General features: G+C 30.2%; 2 protein-coding genes across 4 annotated transcripts; both read left to right on the top strand.

Moving 5' to 3' along the window:
- The first annotated feature begins 172 nt into the window (after window positions 1-172).
- LOC116775380 (uncharacterized) lies at window positions 173-4,737 on the top strand. 3 transcript variants are annotated; one of them, XM_061524725.1, is made up of 8 exons: window positions 173-352; window positions 700-907; window positions 981-1,045; window positions 1,124-1,192; window positions 1,318-1,401; window positions 1,483-2,166; window positions 2,240-3,613; window positions 3,683-4,737. In XM_061524725.1, exons 1-8 carry the CDS (start codon window positions 310-312, stop codon window positions 4,624-4,626), a joined length of 3,471 nt encoding a protein of 1,156 aa, XP_061380709.1. In that variant the 5' UTR covers window positions 173-309; the 3' UTR covers window positions 4,627-4,737. The 3 variants fall into 3 exon arrangements, with proteins under 3 accessions (XP_061380709.1, XP_061380710.1, XP_061380708.1); XM_061524726.1 differs by having other exon boundaries at window positions 176-352; window positions 2,324-3,613; window positions 3,680-4,737; XM_061524724.1 differs by having other exon boundaries at window positions 177-352; window positions 3,680-4,737.
- Window positions 4,738-7,394: 2,657 nt separating this feature from the next.
- On the top strand, window positions 7,395-18,482 carry LOC116775351 (uncharacterized). The gene is made up of 6 exons (XM_032668239.2): window positions 7,395-7,548; window positions 12,365-13,428; window positions 13,870-14,088; window positions 14,549-14,705; window positions 17,028-17,180; window positions 17,670-18,482. Exons 2-6 carry the CDS (start codon window positions 12,399-12,401, stop codon window positions 17,752-17,754), a joined length of 1,644 nt encoding a protein of 547 aa, XP_032524130.2. The 5' UTR covers window positions 7,395-7,548; window positions 12,365-12,398; the 3' UTR covers window positions 17,755-18,482.
- Window positions 18,483-19,469: the final 987 nt, after the last annotated feature.

Here is a 19,469-nt window from a genome sequence, read left to right as displayed (position 1 = left end):
TATAGGAAATATTCTAATTTATATAATAATTTATTGATTTTTTTATAAAAATTATTGCTTGCGAGGGTAGAAGGAAAATTGTTCAAATTACCAGCTGTATCTTTTGTCGTAATTGATCCACCTTGTTTTGTACAGTTTAATAATTGAATGTAAGGATTTAAAGTTTTTAAATTTAAATATATAGCATTTGTATGTTGCTTTCTGTCTGAATCCATCTCTGTTTATAAAAACGTGTAAATTTTTAATGTTTACAAACAAAAGTTATATTGTCGCGGTCGACTGGTTGATTGCTGGCGTCAGTAAGCGAGTATGTTCGCGCTACTTCTCCTGGTTCACAATGCTGCTGGCAAAGGTACCTACTTATGATTATGTCTTATATTGATTATTGATATTTAATTATGGTGATGTATTAATCATCATTTCGTTGTTAAGCTCAGCTTCAATAAATTAGACAATTAGTTAATCGCACAAATATTTTTGACTTAACTAACCTACCTGAAGAGGCTAAACTGATTCTGTACTAAAAATATGTGAAAGTCTGTTTTTATAAATGAATTTTGATCAAGTACTCGTCTTCTTTATTCAACTTTCATTACAAAAAAATTAAGGTGTTTGTGTTTCATTTCATACAACTAGATGCTTATGTGGGAGTAACTTTTATATTTTTTTTTCTTTTATAATATGAATGATTTTTTTTAGACACGCAAAAAGATGTTCCAACGATCCAGCCCATAGTATCCTGCCCTGACGTCGGTTACTATTTCAAACGAGATGTAAACCCTAATTCCATAGGCCCAGGACCTTGTAACTTATGTTTCTGCCAGGATAATTCTACTGCTCTCTGTTGGCCAAGAGATAGCTCCAGATGTGACCCTAAACGCTATTCTTATTATGGCAAAAGAAAAAGGTATACACAAAACATTGTTTTAATTATACACATTCACAAGTACATAAATTGAATTGTATTTTTCGTTGTTAAGAGAGAATAGAGAGAAGAGAAGCCCAGCTTTCACCGATATATTTTTTCGTGATGCTGCGAGGGAAGGTATCTTAAGTTCTCATTTCATTTTATCAATAATATTTTACAATATACTTAGTATGCGTAATATTTTTATGTTAACAGTTTTTCACAGACAATCTCCAGAACAATGTAAGCCATATGAGTCCAGTTTTAGTGAAGGATGTCCACCTGGTAATTTTTTTTATTTTATTTTTGTAGCTGTTTGTGTAATATTTGTAAGATTACTCAGGCTCAATCAAGATACCATTTATCGTTTTTTTTTGGCTCAAATATTTAATATTGTGTTATTTTTACAGCTGATTGGTGCATCGGCTGCACTGTTTGTGATTGTGATGCCAACGGACGATGGGACTGTCATATACTGAGTTTCTGTCCAGACAGTGAGTTGTAAAGTTTAAAATTTTTTGCCTAAAATAAAAAAAAAATGAGTAACGTTAAAAATTTGAAAAACTATTTTGTAGAGAAAGGTAAGCAAGTGTTAAAGAAAAAAAGGCAGTCGCAGAGAAGTAGACGACAGTTATCAAAAAAGAAACAGATTGTTAAAACAACAAAAAAACCTTCTAAAAGCTTGACCAAAAAACCATCTAAGACAATAAAGAAATCAAACAAAAATGTCGTCAAACAAAGCAAAGTTAAAGTAAATACAAAGCCCCAATTAAAAAATTCTAAAAACAATTATCATAAAACCAGTGCTAATAAGAAAGGAAATGCTAAGAGAGCATCTCCATTAAAAAAAACAAAGAAACCGTTTCAAAACAAAAAAGTCCCTCCCAAAAAGAAAATCCCAAACAAAAAGATTCAACAGAGTAAAAAGTCTACGAGCGCCAAAACAAAACCAGTTCCAGTAAAAAAGAGGAACAATTTTGATCCAAGTGAGACAGTTAAATACACAAAAATGATTCTTAATAAGGTGATGGATTCTGTTAACAAAGTTGTGAATGAAACTCAGAAATCTTTTCAAAAAGACAAGTCACTGAAGAAAAGTTCATCCTCCAAGCACAAAAATAACATGTATAATAAATATGAAGATAATAATGGCAAAAAAATAAGCAAATGGCATCCAACGAAAAGTATGCCATCGATTAGAAAAGAAAAAAGGGCGAGGCGCAAACGACATGTGATTATTGAACGCGAAATCCAAAAAGGTAATATACATCTATTGCTATCATATTAGTCTTTATGATATAGCTACTTTTTATATCACATTTTAATTTTCAGATATTATCTCTACTTCTTCTCCAGTAATAGATGAAATATTTATTTCTTCTTCCAAATTTAATATAAATCAATCTTTATCTGTAGCTCCTCTATCAAATGACACATCTAAAATTAAATATTTTGAATATAACATTGATTCCAAACATGATGCGTCTACTAAAAATAGTAATAAATCGGGGGAAATTACAATGCTGAGCAATGGATTGCAAATTAATGTTACTCGCACAGAAAATACAAGCGTCGTACCTGACATCAAGCAAACCACATCATCCATTAAAAAATCGACTTGTAATCGTTCACAAAACATGATATGGAATATATCGCTAAATGAAGTGAATGCTAATGAAAATAAAAGTTGTGGTAAATTGTGTGAGTTACGGAGAGCTTTTAAAACTTTTGTTCTAAACATCGGAAGAAGAAATATGACCAAAACTAATGATAACAAAAAAAATATTGATGTTATGACATATTTCAGAAATTTTTTCAATAGATTATTGCGAATCAGTAAAACAAAAAAATCATCATTAACTAAAAAACGTCCGAACCGTAAACACAATATAATAAGAAGTTTATGCAAGAATTTAAAATCTTGTAAATATAATCCGATGGATAGGAATTTACAGTCAAAGATTGAACAGCTCAGACTAGAAAGTAAAAACATACTAAAGTCCGTAAGAATAATAAAGGGTTTATTGAAACTTATAGAAAATGAAGGTAAGAAAAATAAGAAATACACTGCTGTTCTGAAAAATAACGAGAATAAGGATATCGTGATATTAAACGCGATTCTCAAGAATAAATACGATATCGTGGCTAATTATATAAATTTAACTGAGACGCAGTTAACTCAAATCAATTATATAAGAGATAATACAAGAGTATTTATACAATCAATAGAAAAGTTTGCTCATACTCTAAATGATATCATCAGTATACTGACAAATGAAAACAAAGAAGTAACACGGAAAAGGAAGTTAAGGTGTACCAAAAAGAATGATCTGATTATTGATAAAAATAATACAGTCGAAGAGAAGATACAGAAACTTAAAAAAATGCTTATCAATTATAATCTAGCACAAAACAGATTTATGAAGGGCATGTTCGATGTCCTTAATACGTTAGAACAAAAAGCAAAACCAAAAAATAGTTACAAGGTGAGTGACAACACATCAAAATACAATGACACTCTCGCTATCGATACTTATGCAAAAAACGTAATTAAAAATCTCAGGAAATTAAAAGATTTAGCCGAAAAACTGAGTTTTAAAAATCGACAGAAACGGACGATCATCGATGATGACGATGCCATAGATTATTTTTTAATGTTAATTGAATATTTATTGAAGCAGAATCGCCCACTTGATGTTTCGCCAGGTAATAAACAGCAAACTAAATCTGATTTAATATTTTTTTTTTCTAATTATGTGTTTTTTTTTGTAGTAGGCGATGGAATAGATATCCTAATAGAGGCTATTAAAAATGCTCCGGATATAAAATCTGTTCACAAGGTAGTTTTTCATAATGACACTGTTGAAACAAACGAAAATGTTATAGCTACAACAGAGACCCGTTTGGCGGCAACTTTCTATAACGTAAATAAAAATATGGAAAAAATTCATTTCCAACAAGTCAATGACAGCGTAAAGGAGTTTGATTCAATGGACGCAGACGAAGGTTATGCAGATATATATGATAATAAAACATATCATCAAAAAGAACTTAAAGTAAATAGATTTTTCGATATTGAAGTTACTGAAAAAGTTATAGATACAACAATGGAACCAAAAGTTTACGTTGCTAATAATGATGAAGAAAAGATTAATATTATATTAGATAGATATGATACTGATAAAGGTGACGATAAAAGAGGTTTCGAAGTGTTTACAGATGATACGGATGAAGAAGGTCCAATAATTTCGAGCAGTCGAGCTCCAGAAGTTGAAACGGAGATGGACATAGAAGCAGTGACGCATAAAATGCCAAAGCGTACAACAATGCCGCCACAAGTGACAGAAACAAGCGAAAAACATTCCGTACCCGATGCAAAATCTGATAAACAGGCAAATTTAGATTGGACGGAATTGGAGAATTCAAGTCGCGAAGAAGAAAGAAGAGATGTTGTTGAAAGGAAGAGAAGCACAACACAAACTCCAACTCAACTGGCGACGCGTACCTTGAAAAAAGCTGCACATAAATATCCCGAACCAACGAGTAGCTCCTCGAGAGAGGACGAAGAGGCTCAAGCGAAAACAGTTAACCCCGAGTATTTGATGCGTAAAAAACAATTAAATCTTCTTAATTCATTAGATTATGAAACGGAAAAATCTGTTATAGACGCTGAATCAAAGGAAGACAAATATAACTCTGAGGTATTCTCCTTCATGTAGAGGATAAACTGTGAGCATCAAGGCTATTAATTAAATGTTATAATAAAGAATCTAACTGACAAGCTCGAGATGTTTGTACCATGTTAATTGTTATTAAAATGTATAATGGAAGAGTTTTATTACTTTTATTCCAAACGGACTATTGGTAGTATTTATTTCCGTAGTTTTACTACAAGCTATTCTACTAAGAGTTTCTTTTTTACTTCCGAAATTTTCGCACGTGATAGTATCGAAGTAGGTTTATGGTTTATGGGTAGTAATCTGGTAACTCGGATTATTTCGTTTGTCGATGCAAACTTATAGTAAGGACTGTTAATGTTAGATATCCGTAATGTGTGTCCGCTTGATTACTGATACAATCTAGTCACCGGACGATTGAAATTATACAGCGATGTATCTTTGGTAGGTAATTATAAATTAATAATAGTTGCCTAATGAGGCCAAGCCGACGATAATTTGTCTGTTACTTTTAGAAACATCAATGGAATTGAATTAACATTTGCGGTTGATATATCTACTACTTTTACTATAATATTGAAAGTTCTGTTAAAGATATCTTTTTTATGGAAAATCAGAGCTATCTAGAAAAGTTGCTTAATACAATTGTTATGGTATGGGAAATATGGAGGAAATTTGAAATATAAAAACCTCTTTTCAGCTGCTAATTCTGGAAATACAGTTCTTTGTGGATCTTAGATGGTGCGACCGAATTGAAAATTATACTTATATTTATTTCTGTAACTACGAGTAGTCTTGATTTTTCATTAACATAGATTTTTATAAGGTTTTCACTCTTAAATCCTGATCAATATGAACTTTCACATTAGATGTTGATGGATGAAAGATATTGGGACGGTTTGTCTTAGTGCATCATATGACCTTATATGGAGGTCACAGACATTTCTTCATTTAGCGTGATTTCATTAAAATCGGCATACGAAAAGCATGCTAGTGTGAGAGCAACTAGCACCCACGTCACATACAGACAGAAATTATCATATTTGTAATATTATTAGTAGGAAGTATGATTTAAATATATAGACGTGTATGTTACGTTATGAACGATATATGACCTTAAAAATTATGTTCAATATCTCACTATTACAGCTTAAAATGAAGGATCGTTTGCGTCTTGATTATAAGTATTATAAATGGCATATGTGCTATATCTTTAATATATTTAAAGACTGTTCTATATAGAATACGATGTTTATTTGTGTATAAATTATAAGTGTTGTGGTCAGAGGGTACATTTAAACCTGATGTTGCAAACCGTTCCGCGCCGCCTCGGCCGCTTCTTCCGCTAACAGTTGCACCACACAGACAACGTTATCAGAATCAATTACTGTTTTAGATTTCTTTGTTTACTAATCAGAATTTTTGTTTCGGTTAAGACCTTTTATATATGTTATATTTTTAGTACACTGCTTCTTATATTTGTTTGTAGATATATTGTTTATTTTAAGCGGCACAGGTATTCAACAGGTAGCAACGGGTAGCAACGGGTATTAAGAAGCTATTATTTTCGCTTCTAATACATCTTGCCTGTCAGATTGATCGGGTTCAAAATATGCTTAAGTTAAATTTCTTTTACAAATCTATATATATATATATATATGGATAAAAAAATATTAAATAATAAAATACGTTACGTATCTTTGTACGTGTTTACTTACATAAAGACATACTTGTATAACGAAAACTAACTAAAACAAACTTTATTTGTGGAATACAGTAAATAAATAACAATATAGTAATAAATGCAAGCACGTTAACCTTCGATTGAGATATAACGTTATGTTTTTTAAAGTATCTTTTGGACTTTAATGAATAAACTGCAATAATTTGATAAATTAAATATGTAGAGTTCTTTTCGTGTAGTAAAAGTAAGGTATTTCTTTATGACACAGATAATGAACAACTTAGTCGTATAAATTATAATACATAAGTGTAAACACAAGTATAATCTTAACAAAGTAATATTTGAGTGGTCGAAGGACTAGAGATATATCGTCGGGGGTAGTGCAAATTCTCGTAACGTGCGATAAGTCCGCGTATCTGCTTTCAAAGTAGTTTTAAGGAGGAAGTTATAAACTAAAAAATACTCTTAATTTAATAACGTTTAAGGTAATTTTTTCACAGTTAGTAATTATTTAATGGTTAATTTATTACTCAGTGTGAAAAAATGACCTTAAGAGGCGTTAATTTAGAAAATATTTCAGATTAAACCTTATTCTGTCAATCTGCTTCTAATGCAGATACGCGGAATTATCTAATACTATTTACGCGGATTTGCACTATCCCCGACGATACACGTATATTCGTAATAACATTTACTGCTCCCTGTCGTTTGTCTTTGAAATGATATATCTAGCAAACTCTTTTTTTTAAGTAAAGGCATAAAAAATCCTCACAGACTTTCACATTTAAAATAATAGTGTGATTAATGTATTCAACGAATTATACTACTTCTAATTTTTTAAATCCAAGCTATGAAGATTAGATTAGAGTATGAACTCTAGATATGATTTTTTTAATGTCCTATTTACTGTATGTGTATTTAATTTCCGTTTCTACGTCCTTAAATATATTATCCTTATATGTATTTTAAGTATCGATAAATGTCTTTTTTAAAGTTATGATTTAAGTTAATTACAACATCTCTATAATAAAAAACTAAGCTCTGTACTCGCTGTCCCCCAAAAAGTAAATTAATCTCTGCCATGGATACAATCCTCGGCCTCTCAGATCTGACACTTCACAGTTCAGCATCAGAGAGCACGGTCGGGTTTACATTCAGAATAAAATACACGCCGATTGTAAAAAATATATAATTATTCTATACGATTTGTGGACGAAGAAAATAGTTGTTTTTAGTGTGATCTGTGTGATGTTTTCATAAGTGAAGGAAGGTTATATCAGGTAGGTTATATAAGGCTTTATATAATTGTTCATGGTGTATGAAAGAAGTTTGCAAATAATTTGTTACTTTATGGCACTGTTATTGGAACGCGTTGATGTCTTTTTTATTGGACGGACATGTATATAGTTTTGTTATTATTTTCTGTTAATATATTTACGACACCGTTTGAAAAATAGTTGTAATCAGTATTAATAGATGTTATATGTAAAAGATGTGTTGATGTAAGATTTGTAGATAATATTGTTTGGAGAGCAGCACCTTTACATATAAGAACCGAGTGTTTCTAATATTTTTTCACTTATCCTTTCATTTATCTATCTATAAGAACGATTTTTATCAATATCACTCTAGTTTCTAATATAATTTCATGCTCAAAGCTTCTTCTCCATAAATCAAATGATACGCATACAAATTTTGTTCCCAAGTTAATCCACATAGCCTTAAGGTTTCGTGACAGACATCCAGCTGATTCTGCTTGATCATTTAACGTATGCATTCCCAGTCATTTATTGTTATATTTTTAGCATGTAACGTGGAAAAGAAATTCACAAATACTATAAAATTTTACGTTTTACGGGGAAAGACAATAAAAGGTTTCGTTTGTAATTTACCGTGAGAAGTATGAACAGATAATGTAACGCTCTCACTTTAGTTGAAATTGAAAGTGCCTTTATTATCTTGGACGTTTTTTTGCATAATATGCATGTAATGAGAGATCGTATAAATCTATATTTTAAGTCCTATTGACTGTCTGAACTTACAAAATTTTATATATTATGAATAAAATATTTTTTGCCATAGTTATTTAAAAAGAAGTCTTTTCTCCCCAAAAACTTTGATTATTTTTAAACATTAAATTAACAAATATCAATTAATATTTTTTTTCTTTACCACTGACGTCCTTAATATACTTAATGAGACGGTAAACACAATATTAAAATATTTAATTTTATTTTTTTTTAAGTATTTAGCGAATAAAAAGCAAAATTATATAATAACGAGTATTTAATGTCTGAAATAAAAGAATTTTAAGAAACTAAAATAAAATAGAAATCGAGTTAGTTATCTTACTTACGATAAAATGTAAAAGTGTAACAATGGTAAGGTTGCTGTTACGAGAGACGCTAACACACGGTGCGGTTGTTTGAGCGGGAGCGCTGACGTCAGATTTATCGTTATAAAGATTTTTATGATAATACAATATCGTAACATTAGTGTTATAAATGTTATTCCTAAATGTTATTATTAAATTGCTATTACAGATAATGGAAATGATGTTTTTTACTGCAATGAACAATTTTTATTTTGGATTTAGTTATAACAGATAAAATATAAAAAAAAAAAAATCTTTTGGCGAATTATTGTATGTGCATTCGGATAAAAAAAAAAATAACTTGTGCTATGATAATATAAAAACTAAACTATTTTGGAAATGGTTAGTTTCTTAGTCGTCAGAGGACGTTAAATCCACCCGTATGTTTACAATTCGTCCACTCGACTGTGAAATATTTCGTAATCGCTCCTCGTCTACAGTATACAGCTTCTATTTCACGCTTTTGATTTATTAATCGAACATCCAGAGCAAGTTGAATTGGTTATAAAAAAATTATAATTATTTAATTTATTAATTATATAAGAATAACTGAAACACTTATTCTATTCCATAATCCGTAGTGAAGTGCTGTGATGTTGATATAATATAACCGTCTTATCATAGTTTAAAACACACATATCAATATATTTATACCTAATTATAATTTGACTTAACACAACTCGATACACGTTATCTCACACGGCATAGACGTGTAACGCAATCTAGTCTGTCGTTGTGCTTGTAGCGGATACATCATTAATTTTGAAAGTCAATGACACAGCTTTCAAAGAAATATATTCAAAGTAATTAGTTGTAAAGGTCTTTTTGTGTACACCGTACTGATACTATAGAGTGTGTCTGTACATTATTTATTCCCGCGTCTTAATGATTGAAGTTGTTGATATAAAAATTAGACGCAGTGTATTTTTTTATATTGTTATAATAATGTTTCGTCACTTATAAGAAAAATGTCAAGGTGACTGCAAACTACTCATGACTCGTCATTTGGGCGGTACAAAGGTCAAGCGGTTTGAGAAAGGGTCCGATCTTTGTTGCCTTAAATCCAGGCTCCGTCTAATCTTGAATAAAATCTGTATAAAACAAATCACTTTTGTTTCTAAGTGTGCTGTACATTTTCATTACAAATGATCATAATTTAAAAACTGAAGGTCAATGTTGTATTAAATTACGGATGAGGAAATTAATACTTTGTAACGTCCGTACGTCTCTTAATTTTGTTTCGTGTTACGCATTACATATAAAATATGTCGAGCCTTATGTAAGGTTATTTATATGTTATGAGCAATTATTCTAAAGCTAAATTGAATCATAATTTATGTATATTTTCTGTGTAAGGAAGCTCAAATTCAGTTCAAATTATATACGGTCCCAACCACTTACACTTCTCGCAACTTGGTTTGGATGAAAAATATTTTTATTTTTTATTATGACACTTAATACATTGTCTGTTCATCTCGCTATCCTTGACGGTATGCAAAATTTCAAAACAATTGAATATTTTTTGACTGAGTAAAGCCTTAACAAACAAATTATTACATTTATATATTTGGTTAGTATTTAATTGAAGGTCATTGACCATTGGCACTAACAGCATTCGAGTCTATCTTTAATGTTTCATAGCTATGGCGCCTAACACGTACGTCGTACACAGTTTTAAACATCTATTCAAGACAGACAGAAGACATTCAAGTCAGACGTTTATTAGCAGCTTCATAAGAAATGTCTTTCTGATATTCGTTTAAGTCAATGCAACTAAATCTTTCACAACATATTATTTACTTAGCTGATATTGGTATTGGCATTTCAAAACTCAACTCCACTGACGAGGTATCAAGGGCGATAGTAATATTCAGACGAAATAGATTCTGTTTGTACGCACACTAAGAATTATAGTACTATGAACTTTAGTTTAACTTTCAAGTTATCCATGGATAATGAATCTTTATAGCATGTTAAAATAATACAGTAATTTAGCTATAGGAATATGTAGACTTATAATCTGTTCAAATAAGCAGTGTTATATAATATTGCTTGTTTAACTGTTTCCCGCATAAGGCAATCCTCATCAAATTTTCTATTCACACGTAAGCAAATAGAGAAAAAGATGCTGTTAGGCATAATCCTTTATCTCAAAGAAAATACTGTTTGTTAGAACAATTTGAATATTGATTTTAGCTGACTTAGATTTTTATTTCGATTACAAAATGGACAAAATTTAATACATAGTATAAATACATATATGTATTAATATGGTATTAGCGACAACATAACTTTTAATAGCCAATTAAAATATACATATATATATATATATATATATATGTGTAACATATACATATATATATATATATATATATATGTAAATATATGTATATATATGTGTGTGTTTATATATGTTATAAATAACTCTTTATGGTCATCTGATAGCCGGTTTATGAGAACAGGTATCCGTAAAAGAATCCGACTTATGACGTAACTTGTTACGTCATCGTCGTTAAGGGCCTGATCAGATGTGAAATTTACTAGGCATGAGAAATTGGGTAATATGTTAGGAGAGTCTAGAAATGTATGTAAATTACTACTTATGATTTATTAGTCAATTGTATTTACTATAGCGATGCCAATATTAAGACTTGTTAAGAAAGTTCTTGCGGTGGAATACGACATGTTTAAGGAAACAAGCTAAGGTTCAACTTACATTTAAATGTTCGAGGATTTGATTGATTGAATCAATTATATTTTTGTTATGTGTTACGTATTTTACCAATAATCCAATGTTATTCTTTCCTATGCTAACTTTTCCGTTCTCGTAACATTTAGACGATGCTGGTTATTAAATACCACAATAAGTAAACAAATTTGTGTGATTTAACTTACTCTATGTCCTTTTGAAATGTACATACATATGTGTTATTTATAAAATGATCAAATATAACATAAATGTCATGATACTTTATAAGATTGGATCTTAAATGGTTTTAAAAGATAAATAAAAATGTTAGAACGGATCTAAGACCCTTCACTCTGCATTCCTTATTCAATGATAACTTGTTAAGGACAAATAAGGAGTGCGCCTTGCGAATTAATTAAATCCTTAAAGCATTAAAAATACTATGTGGATGAAATGATGGTGTTTTAAGAAAATACTTTTGAAATTCAACAAATTATACATTTTTTGATTGATCTATCCATGACTTATAATGTGCTTGTGACTTAACGTGAGACGTAAAGTAATTTATATTTACGAGTATTGTATATAATTTGATACCATAAATCTAATAGCAATAAAAATATATCAAGTGAAGTCAGGATACGATGATAGTTAAGATTTATATAAATAAATTGGTATATATGTATATGTATACTAATTTATTTATATTTTCTCATGCCCCAGATTACTTGAGAATTTTGCAACTATCATTGTATGCAACAATAACTGTTTTACGAAAATATGTAAATTTCGTTTCTTTTATAATACTCAATTTATGTTATATGACTGTGAGTATGGGACATTGAGGTTATCATTTAACTGACATACCGAAGTTATATATAGGTACGAGTTGCTTATTTTGTGAACGTGTAAGATAAATTGAATTAAAAGCTACTAATTAAACACACTTCATAAATATTCGTTGTGTTATGAAAGAAAAATTACTCCATTTAGCATTTAGGTCAATGACAGTTATAATTTTGTTTTATTTCAGATGGACTGAAAATGTTATACAGATTAATAAAACAATGAAGATCGCAAAAAGTTGTGTGATATTGTGTGTTTATATCGAACTAATTCAATGCAAGTCTATAGATATTGGGAAAATCAATGACAGAAATAACGGGAAGGACGGCATCGATAATAATATAATCGATTTTGATGACGAGTATTCCGTTCAGTACAACAGAAAGTATGAAAACGAACCGTGGAAGTCAAGCTTTAGGAAAGATTCCTATAAATATAATGTTGAAAGACAAGAATACAAACAAGGAGGTAACATAGAAAGTGTATCTGATGATGTTACGAGTCGAGATCCAGTAGTAATTGAAAAGACAACAGAACTCAGTGTAATACCGCTAGAACTGTTGAGTACAACAGAAAATCCTTTGATAAGTATCATGGAAAGTACGACCGATGCTGACTTAACAGTTATACCGTTATCAACAACCGAGAAAAATACAGTTGATATCATTATAAATCAGACTGTAACATTACCTTCCTACACCGAGATATCAGAGGATTTTAATACGAGCACAGTGTTTTATGAAATGACCACAAGATCTATGTTAAATGATACAAGTGAAGATGTTACAAATAATAAGCAATTAGTGACAGAAGCAGCACAAATCCAAGAATCTGGTTCGGTTGTTTTCGATATCAAGAACGCTAGTGAAAATTTATCAAAACCAGAAGTATCAAATATAAATGACGATGATAAAAACGTTAACAAAATTAATGAAACTATGAAAAGAGAATACGACAGTATAGAGACAGATCAAGATGTACCAATCTTCACAGAATTAGACACAGAAGAACTCACAGAGGTCCCAGAAGATTATTATGATTCCAAAGACGTAGTGCCGACTCCAGCCCCAAAGACTGACGCAATATCATTAATTTTTGGACTAGCAGGAAGTGTTGTCGAAAGTGTTGTGGAGAGTGTAGCTGAAAGAGTCGTCCCAAGAGGATTGTATGATCTGTTTAAACGTATGCAAAAACAAAGTGAGGCCTTGGAAGCTGAAAAACTGAGAAGCAGAGAAGAAAATGGAGGCATAGGTGAGTTAATATTAACAGAAACGATAATAATATTAATGTTATACTATTTTAATTTTATGTCAAACTGTGAAATGAACAAAATATTCTTCTGAATGATTAATTATGTAATATAATTGGCGTGAACTTTTGTTACGTCATTTTTATGCCAAAATTAACTAATGATAATAATCTATACACAGAAGAAAAAAAATAGAAAAATTAGCTTCTAATACATTTATTTGTAGTATATTTTTTGTAAATTATTATTTTAATTTATGTAAGTAAATAACAACAGCTATTTTTTAATGAAGTTCCAATCCCACCATACAAGAAATGTTTGTTTATTATTTACTTATAGGTAGTTCACTGTCATCATTTTTACCTGTATTATGTGGTATATATGAGCGAGCCCGATCGGATCCTTTGTATAGAAGTACAGAAAGTAACCATTTTAATTTCCAGGCCAGTTTACCCGAGGAGTTATAAAGACTATATCGTCTGGTCTGAGCAAGCCCCTCAGCCAACTGATGGCAGGAGTTCGAGATATAGGTTCATTGGACAGCGATCGTGGCTTCGTCAGCAGCTTGGCGTCCGGCGTGGCCAGTGGAGTGACCAGCGTGGCTAACGTCGCCAACTCGATGGTTGACGTGTTTAAGGACAGGGTTCAGGCGATTTATCCAGGTACTCTTTAAGTTTCTCTCTTGTGGTATTTGTCAATACTTAGTGTGTTAGATGCAGTAGTAATATCTATAGATGACTATGAAGTAATTATTCGTTGAAGTTTTCTTTGGAGTAGCGATAGACATTTTATTTTCTTTTGTGTAATATAACTACAGTAATAAAACAAACCCATTATAACCAGCATAATCTGCTGTCAGTTTGAAATAATGATTCTTTAGATGCAAGATTTTTTTTGACTATTATTCATGTACGTCAAGGTTGTGTCGCGAGTGCAAAGTTGTTTGTAGTTGTAAAAGCCATTAGGAAATAACTTTTTTTTTATTTCTCATAACAACGAAATGTCTATGATAAGTATTATTAAGATGCTATTTAGTATATTATCTATTTGGATTTGTTTGTTTATTGTAATTTTAATTAAGATAAACAATTCAAACAGCTATATTGATGAGAAATTTCCTAGGAACATTGTGGTGTGGCGACGGACGTTCCGCGCGTTCTGGAGAGCTTGGCTTGTTTTTCTTCACCGACACCTGCTGCCGCCAACATGACGCCTGCAAGCTGTATATCGCTGCTGGAGAGACCAAGTTCGGTTTGACAAACACCGGATTATTTACCAGGTGAATAATTTTATACTCTATATTAGTTGATGAAGTAACGAACTTATTCCTATCAATGAAGACTTGGGTATCGTTTCTATTAGATTATTTTTATAGAAACTTTATATCGTATATTTTTATGCATCACTACAATCTTGCACACGAAATATTTTCTCCTTTATGGAGTTTTGCTGAAATCATCTTAATGGTAGGCAAAATCAATTATTAATTAACAAAAATTTAGTAAAATATATTTTAAATATTCAGAAACTTGAATGAGCTATTAATTTGATTTACCACGCGAATTTTAGTTTTTTGCATATACTATGTTATCTGTGGATAAGTTCGCATTGTTTTTGTAATTATTCTCTATGTTCTTTATAGATTCAAAACGGTTTTAATATGGTTTACACATTGTAAAGTCGCATACATATTTATTGTAAATATTTATACAAAATATCGTGTGAAATAAAATCTGTTTATAATGAGCTCCTAACCTTGAATACGTTTTCTCAAGACCAAATTGAATATTACTTATGCATTTGTATAATAGTCGCATATGCAAATATAAATGCCTTTAACTTGGTTTACTATAGAATCACTTTCTTCTTACTTGAGCATGTCGGCCAAAGATTACGTGTGTCTTGCGTAACGACGATTATATACTTAACTATTATTGAACACGTCATAAGAATTAAAAACAAAGGAAGTTAAAATCAAAATGGTCTAAACATTAATAATAATACTGTGTCATGCTTTTACAACTAAATAACAAAGAAAAGCTAGTTCAAAGTATTTCAATAGACTAATTAGTATTCACGTCACGACGCTTAATATTGATTAATCGATTTTATGCATAACAATTCATTAATTATAATCTGTGTTACGTTAGATTTTTTTTTTATATATATAGATATATAAAAATGAAAGTATAAGTAGTGTTTTGAGTTTATTTTTGTTCAACTTGTTGCTTCACAATGTTTCTCTTTATTTTCGCTGATTGCAATCATAATGGTGTAGAGGTCAAGAAGTTCGTTCGCAATTCTGAACGTTACTGTTGGGAAGGAACATTGCTCAAATTTATAATTCAAACGAAAAAAAATCTGTCACTCTCAATACAAAGCTTTGTTTGATAACAATATTTGTTCTGATAAAATATACAATTTTTCAGATGACCTAGATGTTTGTTTTATGTGACGATTGTATTCCATAAAGAAATAAATTTAAACTCCGATTCAGATAAGTGTATCATATTACGTATTTTTAACTAACGGATTGTCTGACATTAAATATATTAACTTAACATAAAATGCCGTTTTTATACACATATAACAATTTGGTGGTACGAGTATATGGGGAATTCTATTCCTGCAAAATATAATTCCCCCGGTATTACCAAGGAATGCAAGGAATTTGGTGCATAAGAGAAATTTGCAATATATCCAAAAAAAAACTGATACACAATATATCTATATATCAAGGTTCGACTACAAGAATTGCTATTAGGTTTTTAAGATAAAATTAATCTCTAGAGCAGCGTTTAAAAATATATATATATTTTTTAACTTGTCTTTAAAAATCCGACATAAGGCCTCGCTTTTTTATACTATATAATTTAAAATACGTCATCATTATCATTTTTGTACGTAGATGTGGATTTAGATATAAGTAACCTACATATATATTTACATAACAACTTACGTAAAAAAGCATGTCAATGTGCTTGTTTTAATAACAATTTAGTAGCGTTCAGAATTATAATATTTCCTTAATCGATATATTTCTTAACAGTGTTATGTTGTTTTACATCCATAGTAAATTTACGACCGTTAAGGAACCATTTACACGTGAAATTTTGGATTCATTGTTGAACAATTAGGTAGTTTTAACGATATGAATGAGATGAGTGTAGGTCGATGGACTATTTTTTTTTTACTCTTCGTCTTATACAAGTTAGAAAACGTCTGTATTACTTGTCTCCATTGAATTGACTCGGTTAAATATTACGTTATTAGCAGTGTCCAATTTAGGGCATAAATATTTTTTTTTATTTTCATCCCGCCCTGTAGTATCTTTATTTTCGGATGTATCACTAGTAAGAATAAGGTTTTACAAACCAATTTTACTCTTTCCATGTCACTGACTTTGTAAGGATGAAATGAATATGTAAATAAATAATAAATCTAATAATAGAAACAAAAAAAACTGGGTGTTATTATATCGCATCAATATTACTTATTCTTTAAGTAATTAAACTGAATTTTTACGCCATTTATGGTGTGTTACATGCTAAGGTTGAAGCCTTACTTAAGCTTTAATTCTAATAGAGCCTTATTTTTCCAGATCTCACTGCAGCTGTGACGCAAAATTCCGGTCTTGTCTTAGCCAGACGAATTCCCTGGTGTCAGCTCAGATCGGTTTGACGTACTTCAACGTCCTCGGACCGCAGTGCTTCAGAAAAACTCATCCCATTGTTAAATGTGTGCGACGGACGAGGTGAGACGAGGAAGCGAAAGGGAGGCATATGAGGACTTATCATTTTTATATATGCAACGCTTTACACTGATTGTGTGAAATATTATTTTAATTGCAATGTATTTATTTATTGTACGAATTATAATATAACCTTGAATACTTTATGCAGAAAATATTAAGGAGTTTGTTTCATGTTATAATGTAATATTTAATTTTTATATCTCTTAGTCGCTTCAAATTGTAATTTTTTTTTATATTAGCCAATCACTCATTTCGTAAATCAATTTGTCTATTTGAGAATAAATGAAAGGATAAAGCCAACAAATTATTTATAAAATTTTAAATGTAATTTGCCTTTGTTCATCCCACCAACCATGCAATGAATGAAAAAATGAAGGAGAAATTTTCTTCAAATTATTATTTGACGAGAATTTCTTGCAATTCCTAAAAACACTAATATGCTATATGTTTTGTTATGACAATGTTTTCTATATGTTACATTTTTTTCAGGATAACTGGTCTCAAATGCGAAGAATACGAACTTGATTACACCAAACCGAAACTTTGGCAGTGGTTTGACAACGAAACGTTTTGAGGGAAGAATATTTTTGTAGAGGTTTTAATTAATTATAATTTATTATTCAGTTAGTAAGTGAACTAACGCAGATGTGTATTTAATATGACCTAGATTGTATGTATACTCAGCCTTATGTACATTGTTCTGTATGTAAAAATACAAATTGGAAATATATTTCTTATGGTATTTATTTAAATTAACTAACATTAATAAATAACGTGATGTTATAATGAAACTTCAATTTATATAAGAAACATCAGAATATATTTCAAAATGTTACACATTAAATCAATACAATAAAATTAAGGACATAACTCACGCTAGAACTGTCAATCGTATGACAGGATTTTGACAGTAATACTTTTTTATTTCAATAAATAGAAGTGAGACAAAAATATATCTATCTCTTTCCGCCGTTTTAATGTACCGTTTCATGGTATCCGGCCTTCATGGTGTTACAAAAGTATATCCATTGTAATTGTAGCTATTGAAAATAACCGCGGCTATGGCTGAGAGATAGGTATAGATTTCCACACTATATAGATATTGTTATTCTCGCGAACATTCTATCATAAATATAAATGCATAGGTCCTTCTAAATGAGATATTATCTGTCAAAAATAAGCTGGCTACTATATAACGTTGTGCGCAAAAATGTATCCCAAAAATGTGTAAATAGATATGTCTACTTTAACGAGGAGTGTGCAGTCATTTGATTGTAATAAATAAACTAATAATTAAAACGATATCTTCTATGATGTGAGATGATTGAAAAGGAAGACCCATTGTTATCATTGCCTTTGTAAAAAACGAATATAAATTCGATATAAGCTGACACAAATAATAAGTGTGATCTAGAGTTTGGAGTAAAATATAATGTAAAATATAAAACGATCGGCGTCCAATAAAATTTCTATAGATTATGAGAATACATCAATACAAGGATAATTTACATATAAAAATCTAAGGTAAGCTACGCTATGAGGTTTGGCTACACATATTGCTTAACGTGATCCAATATTCTGGATTTAATAGGATTCAGACTTGGACCTGGTTTATGCAAATGGGATTTATGAACGACGTATAGTCAAAGGTTATTAAAGGTTTTTTTTTTAAATTTATATTTCATACGATTAATATATAATGAATGATTAATTCCGTCTTTAAAAATTGTAGTATGTTTTATATATGATAGCAAATGTTGCACGATGAAGAGGAAAATCTAAGATACCCTTATTGTCAATTCCCTGGTTTTTCCTACATCCTTTAATTTGTAGAAACTGATTATCGATTATCATTTGAATGGATCGAATCAAAAAATCATCAATAATATGTATCATTATTAAATGATATGATAATGATATTCAACAATCAGATTTCCTAACAGCTAAGCCGCTACATGACCCGACTAGGATGGTCCAGGATTGTCCAAGGGCGATGTGAAATTGGTGTTTTTATTGGACCCTGGGATTTAAGCGTTATTAAAATTATTAGAAGCGCTAAGCCTCCTTCACATCTATTTTATAACTACAATTTGAAGTTGTTTTAGTTTTTTTATGATGTTGCCACTATTTAAGAAAATTTGGAAAAGATTTTTTTTTTATTAAGGTACACTTAAATATTATATATTTTGATATATTTGTCTGTTACTTTTAATATTCAAGTTTCTATAATAAAATCAATATTACATAATATTACTTTTTTTTAATAAGTTTATTTTAATTTCCAAAAAA

This window comes from Danaus plexippus, chromosome 25, assembly GCF_018135715.1.
Source record: "Danaus plexippus chromosome 25, MEX_DaPlex, whole genome shotgun sequence".
NCBI classification, from domain to species: Eukaryota; Metazoa; Arthropoda; class Insecta; order Lepidoptera; family Nymphalidae; genus Danaus; species Danaus plexippus.
This window is presented reverse-complemented; position numbering and strand designations above follow the sequence as displayed.